The following is a 12,227-nucleotide window of genomic DNA, read 5'->3' as shown; positions in this document are numbered from 1 at the left end:
CTGAAATCAGACACTATGACCCCAGCTCAGGTCCTGAACTCTCCCAAAAGATACAAAGCTGAGTTTTTGTTTCGGTTTGTTAACTTGTAGTCCAGTATGACGTTGATACAGTTATCTCTAATTACTATTAGTTGCCTTTTATTAGTAATGCTTTTGAAGAGAAACTCTGAATGATCACTTACACGATTCTCTATAAACAAAAATGGTCCGACTTTTGTACTGTAATATAGTTACAGTAATTTGTAAGCTCCACTTTTTTCAGCATGCAGACCCACTCAACAGTTGTCAATCCCAGAAGAGCAAAGAAATAGAGAATTAACATCTGCCGAAGAAACATCTTATTAACAGAGGCAATCATGTTTTATGATTTTTGCCACTTGTCTATATGCCCCTCCCTAACAGACATGACGGCATGGCCTGGTGCCGTTCAATCAATCTTCAACCCTGAGATTATTCATCTTGCCCCGCAGGACAGCAGCTGGTGGGCAGAGGATGGAATAATCAAAACCAATAAAGTTGTTCATGGCGGGGGTTGGCGAGTAAGGAACATGTTTGAAGTGAACTTTTCCGTGGCGCATATCGACTCGGAGCAACAAGTGCACGGTGGTCGGGAAGCTGCCCCCACTGGTGCCCTGGCTGAACTCACCGAGCGCAAAGTAGATGATACGGCCCTCTTGCATGCTCAGGAAGGGGTACATGGGCGCCAGGGAATTAGGGTTAGGCAACTGAGGGTTCCAAGCTCGAGTAGTTGTTGCAGTAGAGCTTGGCGGGAAGCATGTCCCACATACTCAGCTCGTCCTCCACGGCCCACCCGAGATCTTCCGTCAGCCTCCAGACGGTCCTTGATGTTCGGGTGGTCGAAACGGTCGATGTAGCCGTCGATGGAGACGAACTTGACGGAGCCCCCGACGCAGCCCATGGCGCGGAAGGCGCTCAGCTCCGCGATGGCTTCTCTGCCGCGCGGGTCGGTCAGGCGCGGGCCGGGCAGGTCGAAGAAGCTGAATTCCACCACGGGGTGGACGCTATCGCCGGAGAGCATGTCGCTACAGTCGCAGTGCATGACGCCGCATAGGAGGTCCGCCGAGTACCCGCGGCCACGGAACGAGAAGGCCTCGTCCGCGAAGAAGGCGTCGACAAGTTCCGGCGGCTTGGGAAAGTTGGCCTTTTTTTGGTCCGCCACGGCCAGGTGGTGGTGGGAGAGGATGGCGAGTAGATGAAGAGCACGTCGTGCCATTCGGCGAAGCCTTGGTCGGAGATGGAGTTGACCGTGGACCCCGGGATGACCAGGGAGTACGAGGAGAACGTGCCGCCGTCGTGGTGGTGGTGGCGGAGGGCGAGGACATGAGAAGTGCGGTTGAGATGGAGGTCGCGAGGCACGGCGGGGATCACGTGGAGGGAGCTGTCGACGGCGTCGAAGATGAGAAAGATCTCGCGGTAAAGGCATTCTGTGAAGGTCGATGAGATAAGGATGAGGTTCTTGTCGACGGTGTTGATGGAGGCTCCGTTGCACGGATACGGGCAAAAACTCACGTATCGGGGGTTAGATACGTTTGGATAGATACTTATCCCGTACGTATCCAGCGATTTTCCATTTTCTAGAAAAAGATATTAAATCGGATACGCAGCGGATACCCGCACGATACGGCTGGGATACGGGAATACCCTAACCCATCGATTTATACAGCAACCCAAACCCATTCCCTTTCTGTCTACTCACCTCCCGACCCAGCGACCAGGGCATCACGCGCCGCCACACTGCAGGAGATCTCCGGTCACCTCTGCTGCTGTGCCGCCGCACCGGAGGAAAGGTCCAGCCGCTGAGCAGATCCTCGCCGCCCGCCGCTGCACTGTGCAGGTCCGCTTCCCCTCCTCCCATCTCTTCTCTGTTTCTTCTTGGTCCTGACGCTCTATCCGAGTTAATTTTCCTGGCTTCATGAATTCCGCTGGCGTCATCCGCCGCTGCACTGTGTAGATGAACCGCTGGCTTGATTTTGTTGTGCTATGTATCAGATGAGACCACACTGCTAGAATCTTGTTTTTTTAGATAAATCTGGAATGTAGTTCACTGGATTGAATGGGATAGATGTATAAAACTGAATTGGAATGTAGTTCACTGGACTGAATGGGCAGAGACATATGAATAATTATTCGAAGTTCCAACTTGCCAAGTTGTGATTCATGTGGTGCTATCAAACTTACCGTGCACTATTGCACTGTTGGGAATTGTTTGTGTACTAATGGTGAGATTGTCAAGTTATGTAGTACCTAACATCAAATTATTTTTGTGATGTAATTGTTCTTCCATCTTGCTGATGTTTTTGACAACTAAGAGAAGGCTGCATCGCTGGAATTGCCAAGCTTTTCTGTCAAACAACCTTGTCATGGACTCATGGTACTCATATGCTTCTATATAGTAATTCTCATTCTAGTACAAAAATCAATAATTTGTATATATCATTAATGTATATTATATATATACAAACGTATCCCCGTATCCGTGTTTTTTAAAAATCGCCGTATCACGGTATTCGTATCCGTATCCGTATCGCCGTATCCAAGCAACATAGGATGGAGGTGAACAGGCTGCCGCCTCGGAGGGCCAGGAAGGAGAGATCTGGCGCGACGGCGAGGTGCGCCTCGAGCACCAGTCCAACCACCGCGGGGTCTACACCTTGTGCTCTATGGAGTCGCCGGGGAGATCGGTACGCACGTGGTGGTACAGGAGCAAGAGGGACGGCGAGGGCGGAGATATGGCTGACGTCTCGTTGGTGGATCGATCCATCTCATGAATCTCATCTACTAGTCATCTATTTAGGAGCGAAATAAAAAAAACGGAGCTAGATGGCGGCGGCGGAAGAGGAGCAAGCTGCTGGGACGGAGAGCACGGTTTCCCCGCGTCTCAGTTGGACTCTTTTCGGCCAGTTTAATATTTTGGAAACAATCAACCAATTATTTTGGGATCAGTTAGTTGCACTTGTAGGTGAGCGTGTTGCTGTTGGTGCCGAGCAGCAGCTACTGCGGCTTGAACTACTTTCACTCCATCGCAGCGTTGAGCCTGTCGATCTTGTCCTGCAAGCTGTACACAGGCAGTTAGGTTGGAAGGAAGAGGAAGGACTTTCAGAGCATATGCTCGTGAGCACATGTGTATCTAGATTGTCCATCAAGATCCCTGCTAGCTTTATTTCCCTTCCTCTCAAACAATTTTTCATTTTTTATATTTCTCACACTACATAATCTTTGAACTTGAAATTTTCCAAATCAATTAAACATAACAACTAGAATGTGGGAAAAAATATTTTTGATTTTTTATGTCATTATGTATTTATATTTAAGGAATTTATTTTTTATTTTAAAATAATTTGAAAATTTAAATTGCAAAAAACATCCGAACTATTTTTACCCCATTTTATTTGTTATTTTTTGAGTGACTTGCAAAAGAATTAAATCTAAATATTAAATAATTTAAAAGATATAAAAAAGAAAATTTCAAAAGGTGTCCACCTTGAAGTCTAGGGCCTTCCTAGGGACGCTTGGACAACCGCAACATGTTGGATTATGTTCAGCCAGGACCACATGACAGTGAAATATCCCAGCAGTTCACTGCTCTCTCGTATTTATCTTCCAAATTCAATCTTTTTGCCCCGGCCGATTCAATGCATCTATCACCCACGACATCCAAGTGATCCCAGGCTGGCTTGTGTTGGCAGCTCTCGCCGTGGTTGCCGTGGACGGGTTCCCAACCGTGCCCACCTACCCTCTCCTAAGAGAACCAATGGTCCAGAAAGTCCTACCCGACAAAACTGCTCCCTTTACACCGATTAATGACAGCCTAATTAAAAGTTTCTTCTGCTAGCTTTCCACATCCCCTACAGCTAGCACCGTCGTCTATAACACCATCTAGTCTTCTCCCCCTTTGCAAAAACAAGAAAAGATGTAGATACACCAAAGAAAGCCTATCAAATTAGTTGCCAAAGAACTTCTTCCGCGACGCAGGTGAGAAACATCGATTGCCACACCGAACTATTGATGAGTTTTTGTTGGGTGTTCCTTCCATTTATATCGAGTATTTTTCCTATCTTTCATGTGCTATAAAACTCCCCATCTCTCGTCTTTCTTTCCAGATTTGTCGAAACAACAAGTGTGTCACAGTCAGTGTGCCGCCGGGGCTATCCACCATCGTTGATCCTCCTCCTTCGTCTATACCACCGTAATTCATCTCTCCTCTATGTACCCTTTCGACTTGTATTTCTTTGTTTAATAAGTTTATTTGACAGGCAAAGACAACATCATGTGCTAAATTTGTTGCCTTGGCATGACTACAACCACCGAAATTTATTTTTATGTGTTTTATGGGGAAATTACCAATATTTTAGCTTAGACATAAATATAATCCAACCATTATATATGAGGAGATTTGATAATTTCTTGCAAACCTGTCAAATTCATGTGCAGTTAATTTTCTTCAAAATACAAATGCTTTGTATCTACTATAAAAATGATTTTCATTTTCCTCAATTCTTATTGGATGAATATTCACTCCACAATCCCATCCGATCAAAATAATTAATATACGTTCTTTTTTAGTTGATCATCAACCATGGAAAAGGGAAAAGATGTGACTGTATTTGATGACTTACCTGAGTCAGTCATCATTGGAGAGATCCTGGTAAGGTTATCGGCTCAAGACGTTCTTCGATGCCGTGCTGTTCGTAAGTCATGGCGTCATGAAACCTCCACCAAAAACTTCCTCCTCGCCCACAATCGCCGCCAACCTTCTCTCCCAATTATCAACCTCTTCAAGAGAACCAATGAAGGGCATGATTGCCTTTTCAATGTCTTCAATGACTCCAGTTCTACAACCATCGATCACAAGCTCTGTGGGCGGACCGTCCTGCGGTGTCCTAACACAGAGTTTCATAAAGAAGGTCCAGATGTCCATGCTGCTTGTGATGGCCTCTTCATCCTATCCTTTGGTGAGAACACAAGACTATTTTATGTTTGCAACCCGACTACCCGTCAGCTTGCTCCCCTACCGCCGCTTCATGAACACCAGCTACCAAATAGAAGGATTCAGATAGCCGCACTCTATAAACATCAACCATGTGGAGAATACCGAGTGCTCTACTCTATCTGGACAAAGAATGAGGATGAGCCCACTTCCAATGTTGATCTCTATGTACTCGTAGTGGGATCTAACGATCCAAGGAAAATTGGACAACTACCCGTGTCTCTAGAGTTACTGAAGGGACTGAGATGTTGTTGGAATGCACCAGTACTACATCATGGTAATCTGCATTGGGATTTGATGGGCCGATACTTTGGCGATGCCAAAAAAAACATATTGGTGTTCGATATCGTGTTCGAGACATTCCGTTGGATTCACCCTCCTGCTGATAAATACCTTTGGAAGTCATTGTTGGAGATGAACAATGTGCTTGCTATGTGGTGCAGTCGCAATTGGATCAATATAGATATTTATATTATGCAAGACTACACATGCGAGGTTTGGACCCTCACGCATCAGATTAATATTTTTGAATTGGGCGGGTCACCGTCACTTCATTATACAAAGAGTAGGGTGCTGAAAATTGTGATGCTCAATGAGCGCGAGTTATTGATCCAGCTATCAAATAGGATTATTTTGCATTGTGACATTGATGGAAAGTTTCTAGGAAAGATTGAATGTGATGGAGTTGAAGACAACTGCATGGACATTACACCCTATCACTTTCGGGAGAACATTGTTCCATTTCCATTCTTTGATATGCAGGATGATTCTGGCAACAATGTGATGCTAGGAGGAGATAATGATGTGCACATTATGGCCATAGAATATATTCAAAGTTTTATTGAATCTTGAGGTGAGATTCTGCCATATTGTAGGAATGGACATTTGGGCATGGACTTAATTGTTCTTGCCATATATTAATGTGGCAAACTATGGAACCTGGCTTATCATATATTATTGTGGCAAACTATGTAACATGTTGTATGAAACTATTATACTTGTTCACCCGTTTGATTTAATTCTTATATGTTGGGTTGCCTGAACCGGACTTGGAACCATAGATGAGCAACTAAGAAATGCATGTCTCATGATGCTTCTTAGTTAGGTATGATGAGATGAGATATAAATTGGCACTTGAATTGCATCATCAAGCACGATTAAAATAACTACACGCTTCCAACTCATTTTCTATTTTCAACTCTAGTACTATTATATTACATGCTTCATGGATGAAGTGATTCGTTTATAAATAAAAACAACTAGTTTTTTATTAACCAACCCTTCTTCTAGTTAGTTCACTTATTTTAACCGTTTATGCCCAATTTGAGATACATCAGGGTTAAGACAATTTGTCAAGTTTGTTTTGTTTTGAGATGTGCTAACATTTACATCAGCTAAATGTAGGATGTAATTACTGGCTCGGTGGATTTTAATTTGATACATTCTCAAACGAAATATCATTAGGATTTCACAATCCACAAGGAATAGATTTTTATTTGTTTCCACTTACAGTTGAATGCTGAACTGGATCTAGTGAATTGTTTTCAGGTATCTCCATGATCATGAACAGAACCACATTTTCCACAAATCCAGAAGGAACAATCAAATAAAGCTTCATTTTTAGATCGCATAATCGTTCGGAGTTTTCTTGTTTATGTTCTATCCATCTTTAAACAGAAAACATAATGTGGTAGCATTCATTATTTTCAAACTTCTAAATTTTGTAGGTTGAATTTGCTACGTGCATCTTATATGTGCTCGTTCTCTGGACAAAAAATTCTTCAAAACATTTAAGAAAGGTCATGCCTAATTTTCTAAAAGCAAAGAGACATGTGTGCATATTGAAACCAAGAATTTGGATAAAAAAGGGTTAGACCTTTCTGGGGCAAACCAATTGCAACATACTATGCTATCCATATATAATGAATGTTTCCAAGGAGTACCTTTCACATGACACGGTACATGAAAAAAAGTTCACAATTGAAATGACGAGATGTCGCCTATAGGGGGGGGGGGGGGGGAATAGGCGTTTAAAAACTCTTACGAATTTGGCTTGTAAGAATGCGGAATTAAACTATATTTATTCTACAAGCACAAACCATAAATATGCTAGGCTCAACTAAGTGCAACAACAACTAGAGCTAAGCAAGATAGGCACAATATATATATGAACAACAAGTGATAGCAAGATATAATATATACTTCAAGCTCGATGGCTATCACAAGGAAAGTAAGCTCGGGTATAGAAATAACCGAGGCACGCGGAGACGAAGATGTATTTCCGTGTTCCCTTCCTTTGCAAGAAGGTACGTCACGTTTGGAGAGGTGGAGGTCCCACGAAGGATTCCCCAACGCCACGAAGGCTCACCTTCTTCTCCGAGCCAAACCCACGAAGGATAATGACTCTTTCCTTATGGTTAGCTTTTCCTCCACTCCGGAGATGGCAAGCTCCACAACCACTTCACAAGCTCCACGAAGGAGAAGCCCGGCCCCCTTCACAATCTTCTAAGAAGAGGTCACCGGGACACCAACCAAGCCAACTAGGAGGTCACCGTCCAAGAGTAACAAGCTCACGGTCTCTCACTCGAACTAATCATGGTGGAGAGCTCAACACTATGCAATGATGCAAAGTAAGAACACTAGAGGTGTTCAAATCCTTCACATTCAAATCCCACCAAAGCAATAAATGCTAGGATGAGATTAGAGAGGAAGAACAAAGAGGAAATCAACAAATGACTCCAAGATCTAGATCTAAAGAGTTTCCCTTACTTAGAGGAGAGATGGATTGGTGGGGATTGTAAATCTGGATCTCCTCTCTTAGATCCCTCAAGAATGAGCAAGAATCATGGGGGGATGATAACCCACAAGTATAGGGGATCGCAGCAGTCTTCGTGGGTAGTAAAACCCAATTTATTGATGGGATTTCTATTTTCGTGCCCCTGCTTCGTTAGTTGTACTCAGTTTTCCCCAGCTCGTTAGTTTTTCCTCAGCTTTCCCCTCCCTCTAGTTTGAAACCCCTCGAAGACGCGGGTTGCCGTCGGGTCGGAGGCCTTACCGTTACCGTCGGGTCGGTTCCTCTCCGACCGTCTCGTGCTCGACGGGTAGCCATCCATCTACCGCCGACGCGTGGGCCGTTTTATTTCCTCGATTGTATACGCGGTGCTGCCAATGACAAATGGGGCCGCTCTTAGCCATCCATCTACCGCTGACGCGTGGGCCGTTTTATTTCCCGATTGTATACGCGGTGCTGCCAATGACAAATGGGGCCGCTCTATGGGGCTGCCGCAGCCAATGACCAGTGGGTCGTCTATTTATTTATAGAAAATTATATATTGCCGCTCTGTGGGGCCTCCGCAGCCAATGACCGCTGTGGAAGGTGACTATTTTCGCAGCTTAATCTAAAGTGACTCTTATGCTAAACATTGTGCATCCCGACGTTGACCTAGCAGGTGGCGGCGAGCATAGCCGTTCTGACCATGCCGATATTGGCATCGGCATCGGCATCGTTTGGAGGATGTGGTGCTCGAATAATAGTGGAAATGCGATATTATTTTTTACATAATATATAGAAAATAGCTAGATCTCTAAATCGATGCATATGAAGCTACATATATATTCTTGGTCATAATCCCCTTATCTAAAGGGGATGGATGCATGGCTTCACGTCGTCGTCACTTTCATCGTCAGTATCTTCGTCGTCTGAGTAGTAGTACTTCCTGCACATTGTTCCGTCGAACACCTTCACCGTGAGCACATCATCGCCTTCATATTTGAAGTGTACGTAGTAGCCGAAATCCACACCGTGCGCGATGGCGAAATTCTCCCAGCCCTTGTCGAGATACATCCGGCCTTGTCCGTCAAATAGGACCTCCACGGTCCGGAGACGAGGACCGCGATCAGCTGCTCGCAGATACACCTTAGCTGGCTCCTGGCCGTCAAGATAGTCGGCAAACTTTTTGGGAGTGCTCGCAAAGAGATCGAGCGCCGATCGTTTGAAATTAAAGGTTTTTAGAACATGCCCATAATTAATCACATGCATCATATATGTGTGAACGCGTACGTACCTTCTTGACCAAAGGGTCTTCGTAGATGACGATGAAGAACTCCTCTATGATCAATGGCAGGTGTTGACGACGGTGGTGGTGACAATGATGATGATCCACCACCCCGGCCGCCCCTTCCCCTTCCCCTTCCCCTTCCCCTTCCGGTCCGCGTCCGAGACGTGGAAGCCATGGCAATGGATGATCAAGTGTATGTGACCGAAGAAGAGAGAGGAAGAACCTATTGACACAAGGGATGGCCGTGTGGGTGTTTATAAGGGAGAGATGACCGTTGTAGGGGTTTACACAATAAAATAAGGAGGAGGTGAACGTTGGTGGGGGTTTACACAATAAATTAAGGAGGAGATGACCGTTGTGGGGGTTTACACAATAAATTAAGGAGGAGACGACCGTTGTGGGGGTATATATCTCAACAAAAAAGTAATGCGGACTATCTTGACGGAAATGGAACTTCGTGATATAGTTTATCATTTTACCGTGAAAAGTAATGCCTAAAAAAATGGTAATTCGTGATAGTTTATCATTTACCGTAATGGCTACAACAAATCGTTGATGGTTTATCATTTTTTGCGTGAAAAGTAATGGCTACAAGAAATGGGTGATGGTGTATCATTTTTTGCGTGCAAAGTAATGGCTACAACAAAATCGGTGATGGTTTATCGTTTTTTGCGTGAAAAGTAATGGCTACAAGAAATGGGTGATGGTGTATCATTTTTTGCGTGAAAAGTAATGGCTACAACAAAATCGGTGATGATTTATCGTTTTTTGCGTGAAAAGTAATGGGTACAAGAAATGGGTGATGGTGTATCATTTTTGTGCGTGAAAAGTAATGGCTACAACAAATCGGTGATGGTTTATCGTTTTTGCGTGAAAAGTAATGGCTACAAGAAATGGGTGATGGTGTATCATTTTTTGCGTGAAAAGTAATGGCTACAACAAATCGGTGATGGTTTATCATTTTTTGCGTGAAAAGTAATGCCTAAAAAGAGTTTATAATTTAGCTCGTGAAAAATAATATAGAAAACCAAACTTTGCGTGAAGCTAACCGACGACAGAGAGAGAGAGAGAGGGTGGTGGCCCCGACCGAGAGAGAGATAGGGGTTATCCTGCCTCGTTAGATCATACGATCAACGGTCGGCGGGCACGATCCGCGTGACATGGGCTAGACCAATCAGGGCAATGTTGGGCGTACGTGAGAGTTTGCGAAGGGAGAGGGCAAAGCCGAGTAGTATCAAGAAACCAAGGGCAAGTGAGTAGTAAACAGACTAAGGGATTCAAATATGAGATTTAAAAAATGGAAAATGCGTGTTTTGTACAATGAAACCCATCTTGGCCTACCTCAAACTATTTGCAATACAAATCTACATGAGTGTGAAAATTATGGCCTCATTCGGACAAAGTATGTTTTGGGGAAAGTCATGTTTTGGGTAGGGCTTATTATGGAAAACCATGCACCTTCATAGCTACTAGGTGATTTGAGAAGTGGCAATTTGTGGTGAAACTTGATTTATCTATGATTTATCTATGATTTGTGAAGTGGCAATTTGTGGTAAAGACTCCATGAGTAAGTGCCACTCTTTTCGGAATTTTTTGCACATTAAATAACTAATTTAACTAGTTAATCCCATTTGTTGACTCTCTCGTTGACCAGCCACTTGAGGGTAAAACTGAGTATATTACACTAGCCAGTATTAGCACTCAAGGAGAAAACTGAGCACACAAAAAATGCTAGTACATGACTCGGGGGTATACCTGAGTATATCTAAATTTCCAGGGTTAGACCCGAGGACGCGTTTTGCGGTGCAGAAGTGGAAGACGTGTCATTGTTGACGCGTGTCGCGGTGCAGACGTGCAAATAGTGGACGCGGATCGCATTTAGGACGCGTAAGCCCCTCCCTCCCTCCCTCTGCACACAGTCGTCTCATTCTCGCTCACGCACGAAACCACCCCTCTCACGTCCCATCAACTTCTCCAAATCGAAAAAACCCCAACCGCCGTACGCACGCTACCCTGCCGGCGATGGAGAAGAAGAATGCGCCGGCGGCCGTCGCCTCCGAGCCCGTCGCCTCCGAGCCCGTCGCCGCCGACCCCGTCGCCGCCGAGCGCGTCGCCGCCGAGCGCGTCGCCTCCGAGGGCGGCGCATCCAAGAGCGGCGCCTCCGTGAACTGGGCCTCTCTCTCGGCTGATGGACCACTTCACAAGATCGGCCAATGCTTACTAGCGAACGAGGAGTACGCCGACACCTACTCTGCTATGAGGCAAGATCGGCCAATGCTTCCTGGACGAATGGATCATGCTACACCACGCCCTTCCACGCGTCGCTGAGTTCACCTTCCTCCAACTCGGCACATCACGCTACGTCACCATAGATCTATCGGACGTTCATACAAGGTTCAAATTCCTCCATATCTACCTTTTTATTTTCAATCTTAAACACATCTTAGTGCTGAATGTTATCTTCATCAATATATTTTAGATACTACTTCGTCGGCTTTTGCCGTGGTGTCATCGTGCTTGCCCGGAAGAACCCGCCGCACAAGATACGGCTGCTGAACCCACTCACAAAGAAATCGAACACTATGTTTGAGGCGCGGATGCCATCTCGTTTTTCCGAAATCAGTCGTTGTTATCAAATCCCCGACTATGGTCTTCGTTGCCGCACATTACCCGCCGGAAATTGGTTGGGTCGATGAGAGCACTCCAACTAAGGATATAAATGAAGATTGGGGAGAAGGAAGATTTTCGATCAAGAACCATTGTCTGCGTTGCATTACCCCGTTCAATGGTGAACCGTATGCGATAGGCTGCGGACAATTTTGAGATCGGAAGAATAGTGTGCACCAATGTACAGTTGCAGCAGCGCGCGAGCACTGTCAAGATGGAGACACTAATTTCATTTCCAGAACTTGGACGTCAGAAGTTCTACCTTGTGAAGTCGGATGGTGATCTGTTGCTTGTGTTGTTGGTCAGCGAGGCTTTGGCGGGCAAACCATTGGTGTACCGTGTGGACACTCAGAGCCGCTCTCTCCATCCGGTCAGTAACATTGGCAGTAATGCCTTCTTCGTGAATTATATCCGGTGTATCTCCATCGACACTAGAGTGTACCCGACACTTCGACCTGGCAGCATCTACTACACGGATTTGGGTTATATCAGAG

At 45.0% G+C, this 12,227-nt stretch overlaps 1 protein-coding gene across 4 annotated transcripts; it reads left to right on the top strand.

Annotated features, from left to right (window-relative positions):
• The first annotated feature begins 1,575 nt into the window (after positions 1 to 1,575).
• On the top strand, positions 1,576 to 6,206 carry LOC124668572 (F-box protein At5g49610-like). 4 transcript variants are annotated; one of them, XM_047205681.1, is made up of 4 exons: positions 1,576 to 1,855; positions 2,336 to 2,392; positions 4,122 to 4,207; positions 4,585 to 6,206. In XM_047205681.1, exon 4 carries the CDS (start codon positions 4,598 to 4,600, stop codon positions 5,858 to 5,860), a length of 1,263 nt encoding a protein of 420 aa, XP_047061637.1. In that variant the 5' UTR covers positions 1,576 to 1,855; positions 2,336 to 2,392; positions 4,122 to 4,207; positions 4,585 to 4,597; the 3' UTR covers positions 5,861 to 6,206. The 4 variants fall into 4 exon arrangements, 3 of the variants coding, with proteins under 3 accessions (XP_047061637.1, XP_047061639.1, XP_047061638.1); XM_047205683.1 differs by lacking the exon at positions 2,336 to 2,392; XM_047205682.1 differs by lacking the exons at positions 1,576 to 1,855; positions 2,336 to 2,392 and adding an exon at positions 3,410 to 3,993.
• The last annotated feature ends 6,021 nt before the right edge of the window (positions 6,207 to 12,227 follow it).

Source organism: Lolium rigidum, chromosome 6 (genome assembly GCF_022539505.1).
Source record: "Lolium rigidum isolate FL_2022 chromosome 6, APGP_CSIRO_Lrig_0.1, whole genome shotgun sequence".
In the NCBI taxonomy this organism is placed as follows: Eukaryota; Viridiplantae; Streptophyta; class Magnoliopsida; order Poales; family Poaceae; genus Lolium; species Lolium rigidum.
The sequence above is the reverse complement of the archived record's forward strand: the minus strand, read 5'-3'. Positions and strand labels throughout refer to the sequence as shown.